General features: G+C 36.1%; 1 protein-coding gene across 2 annotated transcripts in view; it reads left to right on the top strand.

Annotated features, from left to right (window-relative positions):
* The window catches only part of LRRC28 (leucine rich repeat containing 28), a 170,785-nt gene that overhangs the window by 29,575 nt on the left and 119,971 nt on the right, over positions 1 to 21,239 (top strand). For both annotated transcript variants that reach the window (XM_043984884.1, XM_043984885.1), the window contains exons 4-5: positions 11,669 to 11,706; positions 12,403 to 12,540. In XM_043984884.1, coding sequence (XP_043840819.1) covers positions 11,669 to 11,706; positions 12,403 to 12,540 — 176 coding nt within the window. The remainder of the gene's footprint in view (positions 1 to 11,668; positions 11,707 to 12,402; positions 12,541 to 21,239) is intronic.

Consider the following 21,239-nt stretch of genomic DNA (forward strand, 5'->3'; position numbering starts at 1 on the left):
ATAGAGATGGCAATTAAATCCATGGGAGCTGATGAGATCACCAAGTAAAGTAGTTTAGAGGGAGGAGAGAAAAGGACCTAGAATAGAACCCTAAGGGACACACACATATGGTTAGAGCACAAGACCAGGAGGATTCAGCAAAGGAGACTGAGGAATGGTTAGAGAGGTACATGGAGAAACTGGAGAGAGTATTGTTCTGAACACCTAGAGAGAAGAGACTATCAAGGAGGAGAGAGGTCAAGGAGAATGAGCATTGAGAAAAGACCATTAGATTTGGTATCCGAGAGGTCACTGGTAACTTTGAAGCAGCATTGGGGGAACGATAAGATCAAAAGCCAAATTATAAGGGGTTAAGAAGTAAGAAAGTAAGAGAAAGTGGAGACACCTATTGCAGATGTGTGTATACTCACTTAGGATAATAGAGTCCTTTTATTTTAGATCTACCCAGCTTATATTTCTTTTTTCTTTCTTTTTTTTTTGACAGGGCAATGAGGGTTAAGTGACTTGCCCAAGGTCACACAGCTAGTAAGTGTCAAGTGTCTGAGGCCAGATTTGAACTCAGGTCCTCCTGAATCCAGGGCCCATGCTTTATCCACTGTGCCACCTAGCTGCCCCACCAGCTTATATTTCTTAAGGAATTTCTCACATTCCTTACATATTTAGTTCCTGGATCATTAAATAAGAAACCACTGAATTTTCAAGCCATTTTTTCCTTTATAAGCCATTATCCTAATTAATTTTCTCCTGATCTTTTGACCCACTTCTGCAAATGTTACCATTATGCCAATTATATGCCTTCTTTCTAGGACCTGAGGCTGTTTATCATTTCTTTTTTTTCTTATTTTTTAAATTTATGGAATAAAACAAGTATTTTCATAACATAGTATAATAAAATATGATTGCACATGAGACTGCAAATCTATTATGTACAACTTGGTATTCCTTTTAAATATATAATAAAGTTATTGTGTAAATATCTCTTTTTTCTCTTTCTCTTTTTTCTTCCCTCTACCCCACTACCCCAGATATTGCTACCATTAGACACAAATAGGTGTCAAATTGCTCAATACATACTTCTATTTATCAGTTCTTTCTCTGGATGCATATGGCATCTTTTTTCATATGTCTTCTGTTGTTTATTTGGGTATTTATAATAGTCAAAATGACTTATATTCACAAAGTGGTTCTTAAAATAATATTGCTGTCACTGTGCACAATGTTCTCCTGGTTCTATTAACTTTGCTATACATCAGTTCTTACAATTCTTACTAAGCCTTCAAGCCTTTCTGAAATTGTCCTGCTTGTCATTTCTTATAGCACAATAATATTCCATCACAATCTTATACCACAGCTTGTTTAGCCATTCCCCTATTGATGGGCATTCCTTTGATTTCCAGTTCTTAGCCAGTGTTATTTTAGAAGTTTGTGTGTCTTTTTTTCCTCAAATGCTTTATTTATTGTTAATCTTTTTGGGGGGATTGTTCATAATTTCTTCATATCCTTCTTTAAAAGTACAAACTAAAATAAGAGACAACCCCAAAGAGAAGTTTAATGATTTTAATAGTGACTGATGATTTTGTGATTCATTTATTAACCTACAATTTTGTTAGTGGGATTTTTTTTTTTTTTAGGAAAAAGAGGCTTTTTTTTTTTAACAGTTGGAATTATAGGATATGTAAAGTTAAGGCAACACAGGGTAATGAAAGTAATACTGGGTTGGGTCTCAGTACCTGTCCTAGTTCTTATTCTATCAACAGGTAATGTCACGTGGAATTTAGTCATCTTACAGAAATGTAAGAAAGGGAGGGGGTGGAAAGCTCAAGGATCTCCAAAGACTTAAAAAAAAATCTATTTTATGAAGTCTACTAGGAACCTTAGATTTTTTTTTTTGGTGACTAGATTTTTTTCCTGTTTGTACTTGACCCATTGAATTTTATTATTATTTTAATTTTGACTCATCTAATCCATATGAGTCATTTGGGTAATCTTTTTCTATCTTCTCAACATTAAAGAACCCAATCAAACCAAATTTCAAATGTTATTCAGGAAATTTCTATCATAAGAAAAAAAATGATAAGACTAAATTTTTTTAAAAAGGAGCTTTCCATGGGGTTAAATCAAAGTAAACCTGACACCTTTTTTTAGAATTCAAATTTAGAAGGTGATTCCCCTGCAATGCTCTCCTTCTCAATGAAGCTAGTTATAAGACCCAAACGTGTTTTGACTTCCCTACATTGGTATTCCTTTTAGGACTAGACTTGTTTCCCACTCCTTCTCTCCAGGTTTTTCTCTTTAAACTCTGGGATTCACCCACAACTCCCGTGAATCCCAGATATTTTAAAATTTTAATGAAAGCATTGCTTCCTTTCTTCTCAAGGCCAGGTTGGGTTGGAATTTATCTGAATGCATCCTCTCTCATTTGCCTTCTCTTTTTCTGTCTAAGCAGATTCTTTCGTGTTACCTTCTCTATAAAAAAAAAGTAAATATTGATTTATTTCAGTCTACAGAATATTAATTCAGTTCTTTCACCTTCCTTCTTTTGACTCTTAAATCCCTTTTAATCTTTAGCCTCTTAGATGGTATTGCACTTAAATAATTCCTCTTTGTTTTTTTCTATGACTTTCAACTAGTAGGAGATCTTTTACAAATAGCCTTAACCTGGCTTAAACACATGACAACCCCCCCCACCCCCAAGAATATTAGTTTCATTGTTTAGTCTTTTTTTGTTAATGGTGCTAACTTAGCATTCTTATCTTTCTCTTGTTTGGAACATTTATATATTGACTACCCTATTTAGTTCTGATTTCTTTTGTAGGAATTACTCAAAGGGTATTTTGTCCAAAGTCCATGTTTTTTCTTTGGTGATTTGCCTCAACTTTGCAGCATGTTATTTTAGGATGCATCCTGATCCCTTTTTGTATTTTGGAGTAAATTATAGTCACTTAGATTTCTTATAGATAAGAAATTGTTTGTACTTGTTTTCCCCAATAACTGAAGGACATTCTTATGGTTGTCTCTAATATTTGTTGTTTGACTTTCAAATTCTGCTGTTAACCACTGTTGTGTTCCTTGGTGATTTAAATTTGGAAATTAGTTTGTACTTGCTATCTGTGGATTATATTTAGTCATAACTTCACCCTCTGTATAAATACTTCTGGGGAATTTTCTTATGCTATTTCTTGTAATATTTTATTTAGGTATTATAATATATATTTTTAACATTTGTTTTTTGGACCTTTGGTTTTTAAATTATTTCTTTGTGTCTTGTCTTCACAATCAGTAGCTTTGGCTTATAGTAGGAACATATGGTAATTGAAAAATAATGTCTTAATTATATTTTATCAAATTTTCTTCCAGTTCTGTGTTCCAGAGCTGCCATTTATTTTCATAGGATCCATTTTGGGGGAGGTGTGTGGATTATCTCATGTGTTTTTACTCCTATTTGTTTTTTTTTTAAATACTTTTTATTTATTAATTTTTTTTTTGGCGAGGCCATGGGGGTTAAGTGACTTGCCCAGGGTCACACAGCTAGTAAGTGTCAATTGTCTGAGGTTGAATTTGAACTCAGGTCGTCCTGAATTCAAGGCTGGTGCTTTATCCACTGCGCCACCTAGCTGCCCCTACTCCTATTTGTTTTATTGATTTCTTTGTGAATACTGATTTCTGCTCTTATTTAAATTCTACCCTTATCTCTGCTTTAAATTTTCTTTTTTTTTTAACCATTTAAGCATTTCTTGCAGTTTTCCTTTGTTTCTAAGGGTTCCATAGAATTAATTGTCTTGCCTGCTTTTTCACTGGGGTTTTTCAGGTTGTTTTCTATCACTGCTTAATATTTTATTCATTGTGTTTTCACATGAGTTTTTAAAAAAAATATTATTCATTTCCCCTTATCCTGCCGATTTATCTAGGGACTTCTAGCTTTTTAATGAAAAAAAAAAAGGGTGGTGGAGGAGTTTTCTTCCTTTCTGACCTTATTTTGAAAGAGGCAAAATAGCATAGTAGATAGAGAGCTGGAAGATCTAGGTTCAAGGGCCACACATACTGGCTGTGTGACCTTGGGCAATTCACCCTCTCAGTACCTGAGGTGACTCTCTAAAACAATTAAGTTATAGCAGAGCTGCTGATCTGCTTTGGTTAAGGAAGCTTCTTATTAGAACTCCTTGCAGCAATTCAATTGCCTGCCCCCCCCCAAAAAAAAACCCTTTGTGCTTCTTTTTTTTCTATTTCTATTTATAGTTAGTCCTTTTTCAGTCTTCTTGCTGCTTCCACTTATCTCTTCTAATCAGTCTGTTGAATAAGGCTTTGTTGCTGTTTGTGTTCTTCTCCTTTCCACTCTGGCTTATGCTTCCTTCTGTTCATACTGTAAAGGCCATAGAGCTTTCATGACTTTCTTGAGTTGGAAGTTGAGAAGGAGGAAGGAAAAAAACAAACATTAATTAAGCACCTACTATGTACTAGGCACTGTGCTAAGAATATGATCCTTACAACAGCCCTGGAAAATAGTTGCCATTATATTATCAGCATTTTATAGTTGAGGAAATTGAGGCAGACAGTAAATTTCCCATGGTGACACAACCAGCAAGTGCCTGAGGGCAGATTTGAACTTTGGTCTTCTAAATTCCAAACCCAGCTATTTGTCCACTGTGCCACCTAGTTTCACCGTGGCTCCCTGCTGGGTGGAAACTCTAGGAAGAAAACACAAAACTGGATTTGCATCTTTCCTTTGTCACCTCTGCTTTTCAGGGTTTCCCTCACCTTCTCCATAAATGACCACTCTTTCAGTTGAACAACTTCATTGTCCTCTTGCTGTTGAGGAATATAGTGGGGAATTGGGAGTAGTGGGGAAGCAGGATAGAAACTACCACAGCCAGAGCCTATCAGGTTGTTCAGGCTGGTCTTGGGATGAACAATGGAAGATAGTTATGGTGAGCAGGATCTTCATATATAGTTCAGCCCTCTGCTGATATTTGAGAAGGCTTTACATTGTATAGAGACACTTCTCTCTTCTTCTTGGTACAATTTTTAATTACTACATATTTGTGTCATTTTTTATTGTTTTGAAGTTATAGACTGAGAGAGTTATTCTGAGAGCTACTTTCTCTGCCATCTTATTAGATCAGTATTCTATTTTTATAGGATTTAAAAAATTTCTTATTGGCCATGATGTATACTGATATTTGATTAAAAGAAGAGCTAAATAACAACTTTGTTTCTCTGAAACATTGAAAGTGTTTCTTCAACTTACAATTTTCATAATTCAAAAGTCTTGAAAATGCATTTTCCAATGAGTCATCATACTAATGATCTAATATATTTTAAATCTACTTTTTTTTTTTTTGCACTGGGCAATGGGGGTTAAGTGACTTGTCCAGGGTCACACAGCTAGTAAGTGTCAAGTGTCTGAGGCTGGATTTGAACTCAGGTACTCCTGAATCCAGGGCTGGTGCTTTATCCACTGTGCCACCTAGCCGCCCCCTTAAATCTACTTTTAATTTCATTTATTATGTAAGCTTTATCTGTCTTAAATCATAGTTAATAAGTATTTGTTAAACATTTATTATAAACCAAAGTGTGGATACAATAAAAGGCAAAGTAACAATACCAACCTTCTAGGAATATGCATTGCAATAGTGGAGAAAAAATGTAAATTAATAGGTACATAAAAAAAAATATGTTGAACAGATGAAGATAATCTGAAAGGGAAGGCATTAGCAACTATGGGAGTTGAAAAAGACCTTTCACAGAAGGTAGGATTTGAATTGAGTCTTAAAAGAATTTAGGGAAGTTAAGAAATAGAGAAGAAGGGGCAGACCATTTCAGGCATGGAAGATAACTAGTATGAAGATACAGAGATGTGAGATAGTTTTTTGCCATGAACTTCAAGTAGGCCAGTCTAACTAGAATTTAGAATGCATGGAGGGGAATAATGTTTAATAAGGCAGGAAAAGTAGGATGAGGCCACATTACTATATGAACACAATTACAAAGCACTCTTTACTTAGATGAAAACAGATCTAAATAATTAGAGAAATATTCATTATAAGCTAACCAAATATAATAAAATGACAATACTAACTAAATTAATTTACTTATTCAGTGCCATACTGATCAAACTACCAAAGAAATTACTTTATAGAGCTGGAAAAATGATAAAATTCATCTTGAGAAATAAAAGAACAAAAATATGTTGGGAAAAAGAATGAGAAGGAAGGGAGCCTAGCAGTACCAAATCTCAAACTATACTAACCAAACTGTAATTGTCAAAATTTGGTAAGAGCAGCTAGGTGGCACAGGAGGACCTGAGTTCAAATATGGCCTGAGACACCTTACACTTAATAGCTGTGTAACCCTAGGCAAGTCACTTAACCCCAATTGCCTAACCAAAAATAAACTAAAATAAACTGTATTGGAATCAGAAAAAAATGTATTAAAAAAACAATTTGGTACTAAGAAAAAGAAAATAATCAGTGGAACAAATTAATACATAATATAAAGACTCAAATAAGCATAATAACCTAGTGTTTGATAAACCTAAAGATCCCAGTTTCTGGGGCAAAAACTCACTATTTGACAAAAACTTCTGGGAAAACTAGAAAGTAGTCTGTTACAAACTAGGAATAGACCAAGATCTCACATTGTATATCAAGATTAGTTCAAAATAGGTACATGATAAAGGGTAATATCATAAGCTACTTATTGGAACATGGAAGAAATTACTTGTCATATCTATGGATAGGAGAAGACCAAACAAGAAATAGGTTCATGGGAAGTAAAATGGATAATTTTGATTACATAAAATTTAAAAGGTTTTGTAAAAATAAAACCAATGGAGCTAAAATGAAAAGAAAAGCAGGAGACTGGAGAAAAAAATTGCAAAAAGTTTCTCTGATAAAGGTATCATTTCTAAAATGTGTAGGGAAGAGTCAAATGTACAAGAATTAAAACCATTCCCCAATTGATAAATGGTCAAAGGATGTGAAATAGGTAATTTTCAAAAGAAGAAATCAAAGCTATCAATAGCCATATTTAAAAGTGCTTTAAATCACTAATAATTAGAAAAATGCAAATGAATACAACTCTGAGTTACTACTTTATACCCAGTAGATTGGTTAAAATGACAAAAAAGAAAAATTACAAATGCTGAAGGAAATTTTGGAGCTATCAATAGAGCTATGAACTAGTTCAGTCATTCTGGGAAGCAATCTGTAACTATACCCCAAAAAGCTATTAAACTGGTAGGATCTTGATGCTTTCGATGGTAATAGGATATTTTAGAAAAGGGGGAGAGGAGATAGTGAGTTATGTTAGTAACATGTTGAGTTTGAGATGCCAATGAGACATCCAGTTCAAGATATCTAAGAAGCAGTTAGAGATTCATGACTGTAGCTCAGGAGAGAAATTATAGGCAGGATATATGGATAGGAGTCTTCTGCATAGAAATAGTAATTGAAACCATGGAAACTGATAAGATCCCTAAATGTGATAGTATAGAGTGAAAAGAGAAAATGGCCCAGGATAGATATGGCCTTGGTGGTTGCCCATGATTAAAGAGCATAACATAAATAAAGTACCAGTAAAGGAGGCTGAGAAGTGATCAGATAGGAAGCAGGAGAACCAAGAATGTCCTGGAAACCGGAAGAGCAAAGGATATCCATAAAGAGATGATTTACAGTATCACATATTGCAGGGAGGTAAAGAAAGATGAAGACTGAAAAGGCTGTCAGGTTTGCCAATGAAAAGATAACTTGGGAGTGGGTAGTTTCAGTTAATCGATAAGGTAGGAAACCACATTGCGGAGGGTTTAGAAATGAGTGAGAGGAAATGAAATGGAGGCACCAATTGTACATTGTATATGGTTTTCTTAGCAATGGAGGTGAGAAATATGGTAAGATACCTAGTGGGAATTGTATAATCAAATGAAGGCTTTTTGAGAATGGGAGTGCTGTTATTTGTAGGCATCAGGGAAGGAAGCATTAAACAAGGAGAAACTGAAGATGGTGTGGGGATAATAGAACAAACTGCTTAAGAGTCAGAGAAGGATGAAATAAGAAAGGGGGAAATAGTAGAGGAAGACATGGTGATGAGGAAGAGGGGAGAAGGAGAAGGAGCTCTCTATACTCCACAGTTCTTTTTTTTTTTTCTTGGATTTGGAGATTCTCTTCTATCATGAGTTCCCTGGAACTCTTCTGTGCCATTACATTGGTGAGAAGAATATAGTCCATCACAGTAGATCAACACTCAATGTTGATGATACTGTGTACAATGAGAAGGAGCTCTCAATGAATGGCCTCAGTTTTTTTCAGTGAAGGAAGGTCTTGGGCATTGAGGCTGTGGGGAAGGAACAATGCTATAGGATGTTTGAGGAGAGAGAAGGTTTGGAACAGTCTCGTGGTGGATAGTATAGCAAATCTATTAGGGAAGGATAGAATGCTTACCCAGCTTCAGTGAGAGCCCACATGAGATCATATAACATAAATCTGTACATTTCACAATTTCCTCCAACTCTGTTTGACAGGATACAGATAGGAGAAAAGTTGGCATATTGGTGGGAGTAATCCAGGATTAGGGGTAGTCAAGATGTGATCAGTGATAAGACAAGGGAATCAAGGATGGATGACAGTGTAGAGTTGAGTTGGTTAATCAAGGTGTTGAGATAGGGAAGGAAGAAGAGTGTAGTCAGTGTTGGGATGAATGCCCAGGAAAGAACTGAGAGGTGGAGGGAATGGAGGTCATCATTAGGATGAAGAACAGGATTAGAGAGTTGTAAGGCACAGAGAAAGTTGGAATGATGAAAAAATATGAACAAATAAAGCAGTTATAGAGTTCATAGATTGAGAAGTTAAACACTTGTGGGTGATGGCAAGGTCAAGGTTGTAACCATTTCTATAACTAAAGTAGAATGGAGAAGATATGGACAATCTGAGTTATGTACTTTTAGATATGCCTCACATAAACAAAGTAGACACGAAAATAGCCAACTATTTTGTTGACTGCACAAAACTACTCTTATGCTCCCCGTTTTTCTAATTAGGCATCTTGGCTCTTGTGCTAATGAAACATTACTGTATATATGCATTTTACTTGTGTTTAATCTTTTGGCACAAAGAACGTCCAGTTTTACTCGATAAGAGGCAGGATATCCTGCCTAGAATTAACTTTTGGAGTGTTATAAAAGGTGGAAAATGTTGAGCGCACACCAAAAAAAGTACATGCTAGAAATATACCTTTGTTTAAGCTATTTTGGAACTAGAAACTTGGCAGGCCAATATGATTTTATTAATTAACTGGACAATAGTTTCCTAAAAGTTCAGTTTTTCTTTCACTTAAATGGTTAGGTGTGACAGGCATTATTTCAGGAAAAAATAGATGCATTTGGAAAGAGGCAGTATCAGATAGTGAATATGGTGGTGTGTTTCCAGGTAAGGACTGGGCTTAAATGTTGCTGCTAACATTCAACTATGTGTCCCTGGATAATTCAATTTAGGCTGTGCTTCAAACAGCATCCTAGAACTTAACACATTCCTGTCTGCAATTTAAAAAAATAATTTCTTTTTAAAAATAATAAACATTAAAATGTTTATTAAATTAAATTAAATAATAAACATTTATAGTTTTGAGTTCCAAATTTTATACCTTTCCCTCCTCTCCCTTTCCCCTGAAGTGGTAAAATATCAGACATAGGTTATACATGTGCAATTATACAAAACATTACCATATTTGTCATTTTGTGTAAGAAAACTTGAATAAAAGAAAAAATAAAAGAAAGTGAAAATAGCATGCATCCGTCTGTGTTCAATCAATATCAGTTCTTTGGAGGTGGATAGTATGCCTCATCATTAGTCCTTTGTGATTGTCTTGGATCATTGTATGTTCTTCATCAAACAATATTGCTGTCACCATGCACAATGTTCTCCTGGTTGTGCTTACTTCAATATACATCAGTTCATACAAGTCTTTCTGAGCCTTTCTGAAATCATCCTGCTTGTCATTTCTTATAGCACAATAATATTCCATTACAATCATGTACCACAGCTCATTTAGTCATTTCCCAATTGATGGTCATTCCTTTGATTTCCAATTTTTAGCCACCACAAAAAGAGCTGCTATAAATATTTTTTACAAATGGGTCTTTTTTCTCTTTTGGGGGATATCTTTAGGATATTAACCTAGCAGTGGTATTGCTGGATCAAAGGGAATGTACAGTTCTATAGCCCTTTGGGCATAGTTCCAAATTGCTCTCCAGAAAGGTTGGATCCATTTACAACTCCACTAACAGTGGATAGGCATTCCAGTTTTCCCACATCCCCTCCAACATGTAATATTTTCCTCTTTTGTTATATTTTCCACTGTGATAGGTGTGAAGTGATTCCTCAGAGTTTCTATGATCAATAGTGATATAGAGCATTTTATTTTTCATATGATTATAGATAGCTGTGATTTCTTTGTCTGAAAACTGCCTGTTCATATCCTTTGTCTCGTCTACATTTGTGCTTGTTAGTCCCCATATGGGCACTTTTCTTCTTTATCCTCAAAGGAAATCAAGATTCTTTTAATATTTGTGAAAATGAAAAAGAAATTCCAGTAATGGAATTAGGCTGAAAATAGGTATATTTTCTAGTATCTACTGGGAAGATAAAAATTATTACTGATTTGGTTTTTTTGTTTGTTTTTTTAAATAGTAGAAACAAAACCATGTAAATTTGACCACATAGTTGGCCAAAATTGGTTTGTTTTTTAAACTTAATGATGCATATATTCTATCTTATATTAATTTATTCTATAGTTATCAATTATTAAATAGCCTTGTAAGAAAGGTTACAGGATGCTTAAAATGATGGTAGTTGTGTTTATTCACCACCAGAGTGTGCTAAAGATACTTAGCTGTAAAATGTTCCTGTGATCAGAGCTGCCTGAATTTGTCAACATATTTAAAACTTAGAAAATAAGGATTTGGTTTCTTGTTTATTAAAGCTTATTTCAGAGAGAAAAGTCATATTCTAGAGGGGCTTAATATTTCTGAGGGTACTATAAATTAGACACAAATTTTACTTTCTCCATTTTTGGTCCACATCTTACAACTGCTTAGACAAACTGGACATTTTTCACTATATATTCTGTGATTATGACTCTATTACAAATTAAAAGATATATGTTAAATTGTCGCACTTAATTTTATGCAAAGCTGTGTCCATGAAAAATGGATATAAATCCAGTTTTTTTGTAAACTGACCATTTTTGTGACTAAAAAAACTAAACCATTTGGTAGATCCTGGTATAAAATGAAGACTCACCCCATGTTCCCCCAATTTATGTGTTCTGTAAGTTCCTTGTTTTTGTAAAAGATCTTTGTTATACTAAAAAATTAGATGGTTGCTATTATAGCAAATAATTGTTGTGTTTGTGAGTGATGTTTAATATGATCAGCAGTAGCTGCAATTTGCTAGGAAAATTTGGATTCATGGTACCATAATCTGAATGGAATGTGAAAATAGATTCAACAGTAGATTCCATATTTTAGTGGAGTTGGTTGTGATATGATAAGATTCATATAATAAGAGTCCTGATCTCTGCCTATCTAATAAGCTTCTAAGTCAACATTTTGCCTATTGATGATCTGGGAAAATACTAAAGGGGACCAGCTCTAATTTTGTTTTTGCTTTTTACCTAGGTACCTTCATTCAAATAATATAGTTGTTGTACCTGAAGGTAAGTTCCTTTGCAGTTTTTCAGTGAATATAACCTAGTATTGATTTTGCTTTGTAATGTAGTTTTGTTTGTTTGTTTTCAGAAGAAGCTTACTGCAAGAACTCCCAAAGGAGTTTACTATAGCTTTCTTACTATACTTCTTTCCTTTCTTATGTGGACTAAGTTTATTATCTTTCTATTAAAATTTCAAATGCACTTAAGTGCTGTGATTTTCCTACCTAATTACTCTAGATTAAAAAGCTAAATAGCACTTTTATTAGTAAATCCTGATATTGAGTCCCAGTTTCTCCCTGTGCCAGTTATTACTTAATACTTTTGTTTGATTGTATTTGGTAGTTTTTAACCTTAAAGCTTCCCCATTTGTTTTCTACTTTATATTTATACAAATTTTGTTTTATTTTAGTCATTTACATATATTCCAAATTAAACCCCAAGCTCAAATAAAAGCTCTATCTTAGAAAAAATGACCTTTTGTAACACTTTGTGTCTGAATCTCCACATTTCTAATGTTTGTTCCTCTTTTCAGGTTATATTTTGAGTTTATGAATTTTTACTTCTGTTCTGTTAAACCTTTGGTTTTAGTACCACACAATCAACTCAGACATGAATATTAATACTAAAGTATTTTTTGATAGAATATTATTGAAGTCTAAACATGGTTAAAATTAATTTTTTATTGGTTTTGTATCATTTAAGCCATTGGTTCCCTTGTAAAGCTTCAGTGTCTGGATCTGAGTGACAATGCCTTGGAAATTGTCTGCCCAGAGATTGGTCGTCTAAGGTCCTTACGTCACCTTCGGTTAGCTAATAACCAACTAAAATTCTTACCTCCAGGTGAGTCACAATCTAAGACTTGTCATTGACAAGACTATAGTTTTAGACTTAGAAATCCATTTTTGCTTATGTGCTTACATACTTATATACTTTTTTTTCTATTTAAAGATAAAGCTTCTAAAGGGGATTGTTAAGGAATGTGGTTGACATGACCAGTAGCACTTTCTTTTCTGAAAACATGTAGAGATGGTTTGATATGGAACTACAAGCAATGTTTGTGCAGTTTTATACTTCCTTTCTCTTCCTTTTAGGTGCATTATTCTTCAAAAATCTTTGTGTAAAAAAAAAAAACTACCTCATTTTTTCCTGACTGTACATGTGGGTTGCTTTGCAAGAATGTTTTATCATAACTTTAATAAGATAAAAAGGTGGCATTTTCTTCCATTTAACATGTTGAAAAATTGATAAGTTACAAAATAGTGCTGGGTATTTGTGTATATATAACCCCCCCCACACACATTTATGCATATATATGTATGTGTATATGTAGGTACTTAATAAATGTTTGCTTAGTTGAGCTGTTTGCTCATGTTGACCTAATCAAATTTATATCAAGAGCTTGTGGTAAAAATTAAAATAGAAATCTGGAGTCAATAGTGATGTTTATTGAGCATTTAAGTCATGATACATCTGTATAAAGCACAAAAATCCAAAATTATTTGTAGAAATATTTTTTCAAAATTTTCAAACACCTTGAAAAGATGATTCAAATGCATAACTATAAAAGTTGTCAAGACATTTTAAGAAAATAGTTAGCCTTAGCCTAAACATACAAATCTTGTTATAACAACTACAGTAACATTTTAATTTAAAAAAAATTTCCTTTAAAGAAACTAATTTCAAACTCCCACTTGATTGCCCATTTAAAAAAATCATTATTAGTACAAAATAGGAATTTGGACAGTCCTTTGATATTTGGAATGGAATTTAATAATAACTAAATTTTATCATAACAGGTATTCAGGAATCCAGTAAAGTGGACTTATTTTTAAAGATTGTGGAAAAAGTCAATATTTTAAACCTTTAATAAAGGGAGTTATTCATAACAATTTAATATGAAATTTAGCCAAGATGGCAATTTATAGGATTAGAAAGAATGTAATACTGTTTTTTAGAGGTTAGAAGAGCACCTCCAAGATCTCTAACTTTTTATTAATAAGAAATGCTTATTTAAATAAATTGGTTTACTTAAGACATTTTCCCTTGCCTTCTAAATATACGTCTGTATTTTCTCTGTCCCTGCTCCTTTTTTGCTTGTTTCCAAAAAGGAACATGCAAAATAGAATATATTATTTGGTGTTTCAATGCCAAACCATGTTTTTGGAGGCTTTTATTCCTGTATGTTAAATTATTTCAACTATACTGTTTCTATCAAATGCTACTTTTAAAATTGTATTTTAAAAAGTACACTGTATATTTTGGACATGTTTCTTTTGATTTATTCAGCCACAATGTTGGAATTTGAACTTTGGCTTCATAAAGGATTTGTGTTTACTTAGAATTTTAAGTATATTTTGACACTGTTAAGTTAAAAATAATAAGGTAACTAGTTTTGTGAATAAGTCTTTTAAAAACATTCTCAGCGGGGGCAGCTAGATGGTGCAATGGATAGAGCACCAGCCCTGGAGTCAGGAGGACCCGAGTTCAAATTCGGCCTCAGACACTTAACACTTACTAGCTGTGTGACCCTGGGCAAGTCACTTAACCCCAATTGCCTCACTAAAAAACCCCAGAAAAACAAAAAAAAAAAAACCCATTCTCAGCATGCTAGGCTTTTTTTATCTTATTTTGTTGAGCATCCCTGAAATGACAATAGCATGATACTGTTTTAAATTGTGCTCAGGTCCTTTTCTACTCTCAACCTACCCACTCTTTCTTGATGGTCTTATAAGCTGCTATGGGCTCAATTTTCATCTCTGTGCAGGTGACTTCAAAAGAAATCTGACCATTTCTATTTTTCTTATAAGTTTCAATCCTTTTTTGCCAAGACCTACTGAAAATCTTTACCTCCATGTATGATTGGTATCGCAAACTCAACATATCCAAAATGAAGCAGCTTCCTAAAGCCATCTCTTCTTCAAACTAACCTATTTCTATTGACAGTACCAAGATCTTCCAGTCATTCAGATTCACAAATCTAAAGGTCATCCTTCACTCTTCTCTTCAATCCTTGGATCCAGTTGTTTACAAAGTTTTTTTAATTCTACTTGCCCAACATCTTTCACATTCATTCCTTTCTCACCATGCATATGGCCATGACCCTTATTCAGTCTTTTATCATCCCTTGTATAGACCTGTTGTCTCCAAAGTCTCACTCATCAGTAAACAACTTTTGAGTATGCATCCATATGTAGAAGTTTATTTATAAATTGTATATGCATAGCATTATAGTAATACTCACATACCTTATAAAACTTAAGGAAGAAAAAAGAAATTTTAAAAGGATGAGATAAAGATAAAATATTTGATACTAAAGTCAGTCAGGTAGCACTCGTGCTTATTGAGTTGGGGAGTGACTTGGTCAGACCTGTGTTTTAGGAAAATCAGTGAGACTTGAAACAGGGAAATCAAATATGAAGTTCTTGCAGTAGTTCAGAAAAGAAGTAATAAGATCTTGAACTAAGGGGATGGCATTATAAAGAAAAAGCAATAAAGAGGAGCAATATGAAGTAGGAAACAAGATTGGCAACTGATTGTATATATGGTGTGAAGAAGAGGGTAAAATCATGAATAATACTGAGATTTTGAACCTTGGTGACTAGAAGGATGTTGGTACCCTTGACAATAATAGTATATCTTGGAAGAAAGGCAAATTTTCTGGGAATGATAATGTAATGAGATCTGTGATCTCTCACAACCTACCTCTTTTCCTATAGTATTCAAATAGTCCCACCCAAAATGAAAACAGCCTCTCAAAATAACTCTTAATCACAGTCACTGTCTCAGAGTTATGCTGACTTGAGAATTTGGGAGATTGAGAGTTTGCACAGGAAGAGAGCGCTCAAAGGGGGTAAAAGTAGATGTGCTTATATTGGTGACGAGCCCTATGATTGACTACTAAAACAAAGGTTGGTTGTAGCCCAACTTTCCTCTTTCTCAATTAGTTAATTGTAAGCCCCTTGGTATCTGGTGATTGCTCCCCAGGTCATGACTACTTTTTACACATACTTTCTAGTCAACCTGGCTTACTAACTCTTTCTTTTTTTCTTTCTTTTTTCTATTCAAATTTTTTTTAGCAACAAACATTTATTTAATTTTTTCCAGTTACATGTAAGGGTAGTTTTCAACATTCATTTTAATAAGATTTAGAGTTCCAAATTTTTCTCCCTTCCTCCCTCCCTTTCCTCCTCCCTCCACAATACCACAACCAGGTTATATATGTACAATCCACAAGTGTTCTTTTTTTTATTTTAAGTGAGGCAAGTGGGGTTAACTGACTTGCCCAGGGTCACACAGCTAGTAAGTGTTAAGTGTCTGAGGCCAGATTTGAACTCAGGTACTCCTGACTCCAGGGCTGGTGCTCTATCCACTACACCACCTAGCTGCCCCAACAAGTGCTCTTTTTATCAGTTCTTCCTATGGGGGTGGATAGTAAGCTTCCTCATTAGTCCTTTGGGATTGTCTTGGATCACTGCATTGCTGAGAGTAGTTAAGTCATTCACAATTGCTTATTGAACAATACTGCTGTCACTATGTACAATGTCCTCCCAGTTCTGCTCACTTCACTATACATCAGTTCGTGAGTTTTTCTGGGATCATCCTGTCTGTCATTTCCTATAGCACAAGACCATTCCACCACAATCATATACCACAGCTTCTTTTGTCGTTCCTCAATTGATGGATATTCCCTTAATTCTCAATTCTTAGCCACCACAAAGAATTGCTATAAATATTCTTTGTACAATTTTCCCCCTTTTCTCTTTTTCATGATTACTATTGTTAACTGTTTCCCTTCCATCCTATTCCCTTCCCCATGATATTTATTCTATTATCCATCTTCTTTCATCCTATCCCTCTTCAAAAGGGATTTGCTTCTGTCTGTCCCCTCCCCCAATCTGCCCTTCCTTCTTTTGCCCCTCTCCCTTTATCCCCTTCCGCTCCTATTTTCCTGAAGGGTTAGAGAGATTATTCCACCCAATTGAATGTGTATGTTATTCCCTCCTTGAGCCAATTCTAATGAGATTGAAGTCTTTGAGCCAATTCTGATGAGTGTTAGGCTCATTTACTTCCCAGATTAAATAGATTACTCCACCCAGTTGGGTGTGTGTGTGTGTGTGTGTGTGTTAGTTCCTCCTTGAGGCAACTCTGATGAGTTTAAGATCTTGTGAGCCTTTTCTGATGAGTGTAAAATTCATTTGCTGCCCTGCTCCTCCCCCATCTCTTCCCCCATTCCATAAGCCTTTTCTTGTTTCTTTCATGTTGGATTTCACCTTTGCCCTTCCCCCTCCCCCAGTGCATTCCCCTCACCCCTAAGTTTAACCCTAAAGATGTCATCATGGGGCAGCTAGGTGACACAGTGGACAAAGAATCCACCCTGGACCCAGGGGGATCCCAGCCAAAACCCATCCTCAGACACAAGACAGTCACCCACTGCATGACCCCAGGTATGTCCCCCAACTCCAATTTTTTATGGCTCTCTAGGGTCTTGTATTTAAAAGTCAAATTTGCCATTCAGTTCAGGTCTTTTCATCACGAATACCTGAAAGTCCTCTTTTTCATTAAAGTTCCATTTTTTCCACTAAAAGATTATGCTGAGTTTTGCTGAGTAGGTGATTCTTATCATATTCAATGCCCTCCGGTCCATTAATGTAGAAGCTGCTAGATCTTGTGCTATCCTGACTGAGGCTCCACAGGGGCTCCACAGTACTTTAATTCTTTCTTTTTGGCAGCTTGCGATATTTTCTCCTTGATCTGAGAGCTTTGGAATTTGGCTATAATATTCCTAGGAGTTTTCCTTTTGGGATCTCGTTCTGGAGGTGATTGATGGATTCTTTCAATTTCTATTTTAGCTTCTTCTTCTAGAATTTCAGGGCAATTTTCCCTGAGAATATCTTGGAAGATGATGTCTATGCTCTTTCCTTGATCATGGTTTTCAGGTAGACCAATAATCTTCAAATAATCTCTCCTAGACTTAGTTTCCAGGTCAGCAGTTTTTCCAAGTCAGCAGTTTTTCCAAGAAGATATTTCACCTTTCCCTCTATTTTTTTATTCATTTGGATTTGCTTTATTGTGTTTTGGTTTCTCATAAAGTCACTGGCTTACATTTGTTCAATCCTAATTCTTAGGCAATTATTTTCATCAGAGAGCTTTTCCATTTGGCTTTTCAAGATGTTGACTTTTTTCTCATGTTTTTCCTGCATCACCCTTATTTCTCTTTCCATTTTTTCCTCTACCTCTCTAACTTTATCTTCAAAGTCCTTTCTGAGTGCCTCCATGGCCTAAGACCAATTCATATTTTTCTTGGAAGCTTTAGATACAGGGGCCCTGATGTTGACATCTTCCTCTGAGGATACACCTTGATCTTCCTTGTCACTAAAGAAACTTTCTATGGTCTTCACCTTTCTCTGTCTGCTCATCTTGCCTTTCCTTTACTTGGCTTTTAGCTTCTTAAAGTGGGGCACTGTTTCCAGGCTTCAGTACCCCAAGCTTCAGAAGTCCCAGGTGGTATGATTTAAGCAGGATAAGGCTCTTCACTTGCCTGGCCTGTTCCCTGGTCCGTAGATGATCCCAGACCGACTTGCTAATCAACCAGCTTTGTGTGTTGTGGTTTTCAGCTCCGACGAGCCTGTGCCCCTCTCCCACCTGGGCCACTGCTACTCAAGCCTACCTCCTGGTTCCCAGCAGGGGTGAAAAACCAAAGTTCTGCCTCAGCACCAGCATAGACCCCTGTAGTCTCCCCCCTGCCAAGGGCTCAGCCCTCTCACCAGACTATGAGCTTAGTTCCAGATGACACTGGTGCTTCAGCTGATTCAGAGGCTCTGGGGGTCTCCTTCTCTGGTGAGGCCTTCCTGGGACTGGATATGTGTCAGGGCGACTGTGGGGTTGAGCTCCACTCCTGTCTCAGCACAGCAGCTCCCTCCTTCTGACCTTCCAAGCTGTTCTTGGTTAGAAGATGATTTCAGCACAGGCACAAAATTGGCTAACACATGAGTAAGAAACAGAAAAGAACCCTGATGATAGAAAACTACTATGGCAACAAGGAAGACCAAAACACAAACTCAGAAGAGGAAAGCCATGGCAAAATGCCTACATGCAAAGCCTTAAAGGGGAAGATGTATTTGTATCAATACCAAAAAGCCTCTTGGAAGAACTCAAAAGGACTTTATTAATCAAATATGAGAGAGAATAAAAATTGGGAAAAGAAATGAGAGTTATGCAAGAGAGAGTCAGTAGCTTGGAAAAAGAAAACAACTCCCTTTTTTTAACTTTTTTTTTTTGGTGAGGCAATTGGGGTTCAGTGACTTGCCCAGGGTCACACAGCTAGTAGGTGTTAAGTGTCTGAGGCCAGATTTGATCTCAGGTCCTCCTGACTCCAGGGCCAGTGCTATATCTACTGCACCACCTAGCTGTCAAGAAGCCACATTATTTCACTTAAGTTCACCTCTTCCCCCAGGCTGGCCAGGGTGTGTGTGGGTGTGTACACATTTGTCACATTGCTTCCTCTCCACCCACCCCCACACCAGCCTGTTTTCATAATAAACCTTTATTGTGGTTGAAAAAAAAGGGGGGGGGCAGCTAGGTGGTGCAGTGAATAGAGCACTGAGCCTGGAGTCAGGAGGACCTGAGTTGAAATCTGGCCTCAGACACTTGACACTTACTAGCTGTGTGACCTTGAGCAAGTCACTTAACCCCAATTGCCTCACCAAAAAACAAACAAACAAAAGAAACAGTTTAAATATCAAGGAGCCATAATCAAGATTACATAGGACCTGGCAGGTTCAACATTAAAAGATCAGAGAGTTTGGAATATGATATTCTGGAGGGCAAAGGAGCTTGAATTGCAACCAAGAATCTGACACTAATAAAAATTAAGCATAATCATTCAGAGGAAAAGATAGATATTCAGTAAAATAGGGGACTTTAAAACTTCCTTCATGAAAAATCCAGAACTGAACAAAAAAATACAATTTTAAAATACAACACTCAAAAGAAGCATAAAAAAGTAAAACAGGTGGGGGATGGAGGGGACCATCTTATTCAATAAGGTGAAAATGCTTATATCCTTATAGCAGCAGATACTTATAACTCTTAAGAACTGTATCTCGAGAGACTTCCTGGGCAGAGCCAAGATGGTGGAGGATAGGGTGACTCCTTTGAGCTCTCCCCCAAATCCCTCCAAATCCCTTCAAATAATGCCATAAGACAATACCTAGAGCAACAGAACCCACAAAAGGACAGGGTGAGATTATTTTCCAGCCAAAGATGGCTTAGAATGTTGGCAGGAGGAGTCTGCTGTGTTGGGGCAGGAGTGGAACCCAAGCCCAAAGTTGAACTGACATGGATTGAGCACCAGGCAGGTTGCACTAGATAAAGAGACCTCTGGAGCCTCTGAATTGGCTTCATCACTGGCATCTTCTGTTAATAAGCTCATGGTCTGGTGAGAAGGCTGAGTGGTTGGCCTGGGGGGAGATTACAGGGGTCTCTGCTGGTGCTGAAGTGGAATTCAATGGTTTTACCCCTGCTGAGAACCAGGAAGCAGCCTTGAGTGGCAGCAGCCCACGTGGGAGAGGGGCTCAGGCTTGCCGGAGCTATCAACCCGGTGAAACAAAAATTTTATTTTCTTGTTGAAGAGCAAGTAGGCCTTGGGGTTATTTTCAAACAAGAACACAGGCCAGGCAGATGAAGAACCTGCCACTCCTTAAATCATATCACCTTAGACCCCCCGAAGCTTGGGACAGTGCAGCCTGGAAGCAGTGCTCCACTTTTAAGAAGGAGTTAAAAGTCAAATAAAATATGGGCAAGTTGAGCAGACAAAGATGGTAACCAAAGAAAGTTTCTTAAGTGACAAGGAAGATTGAGGTGCACCCTCAGAAGAGGATAGCAACATCAGGGCTCATACATCCAAAGCTTCCAGGAAAAATATGAATTGGTCTCAGGCCATAGAAGTGCTCAAAAAGGACTTTGAAGATAAATTAAGAGAGGTAGGGGAAAAAATGGAAAGAGAAATGAGAGTGATGCAGGAAAGTCATGAAAAAAGTAAACAGCTTGAAAAGCCAAATGGAAAAGCTCTCTGAAGAAAATAATTGCCTAAGAATTAGGATTGAACAAATGGAAGCTAGTGACTTTATGAGAAACCAAGACACAATCAAGCAAATCCAAATGAATGAAAAAATAGAGGGCAATGTGAAATATCTTCTTGGAAAAACAGCTGACCTGGAAAATAGATCCAGGAGAGATAATTCGAAAATTATTGGACTACCTGAAAACTATGATCAGAACAAGAGCTTAGACATCATCTTCTAAGAGATTGTCAGGGAAATTTGCCCTGATATTCTAGAAACAGAAGGTTAAATAGAAATTGAAAGAATCCACCAATCACCCCCTGAAAGAGATCCCAACCATATATGATCTTACATAATATATGAAAGTATAGTCAAAATGGGTTCATGATTTAGACATAAAGGGATGATACCATAGGCAAATTAAAATAGAAAGGAATGGTTTATCTCAGATCTATGGAGAGGGGAAGAATTTATGAC

Source organism: Dromiciops gliroides, chromosome 2 (assembly GCF_019393635.1).
Source record: "Dromiciops gliroides isolate mDroGli1 chromosome 2, mDroGli1.pri, whole genome shotgun sequence".
NCBI classification, from domain to species: domain Eukaryota; kingdom Metazoa; phylum Chordata; class Mammalia; order Microbiotheria; family Microbiotheriidae; genus Dromiciops; species Dromiciops gliroides.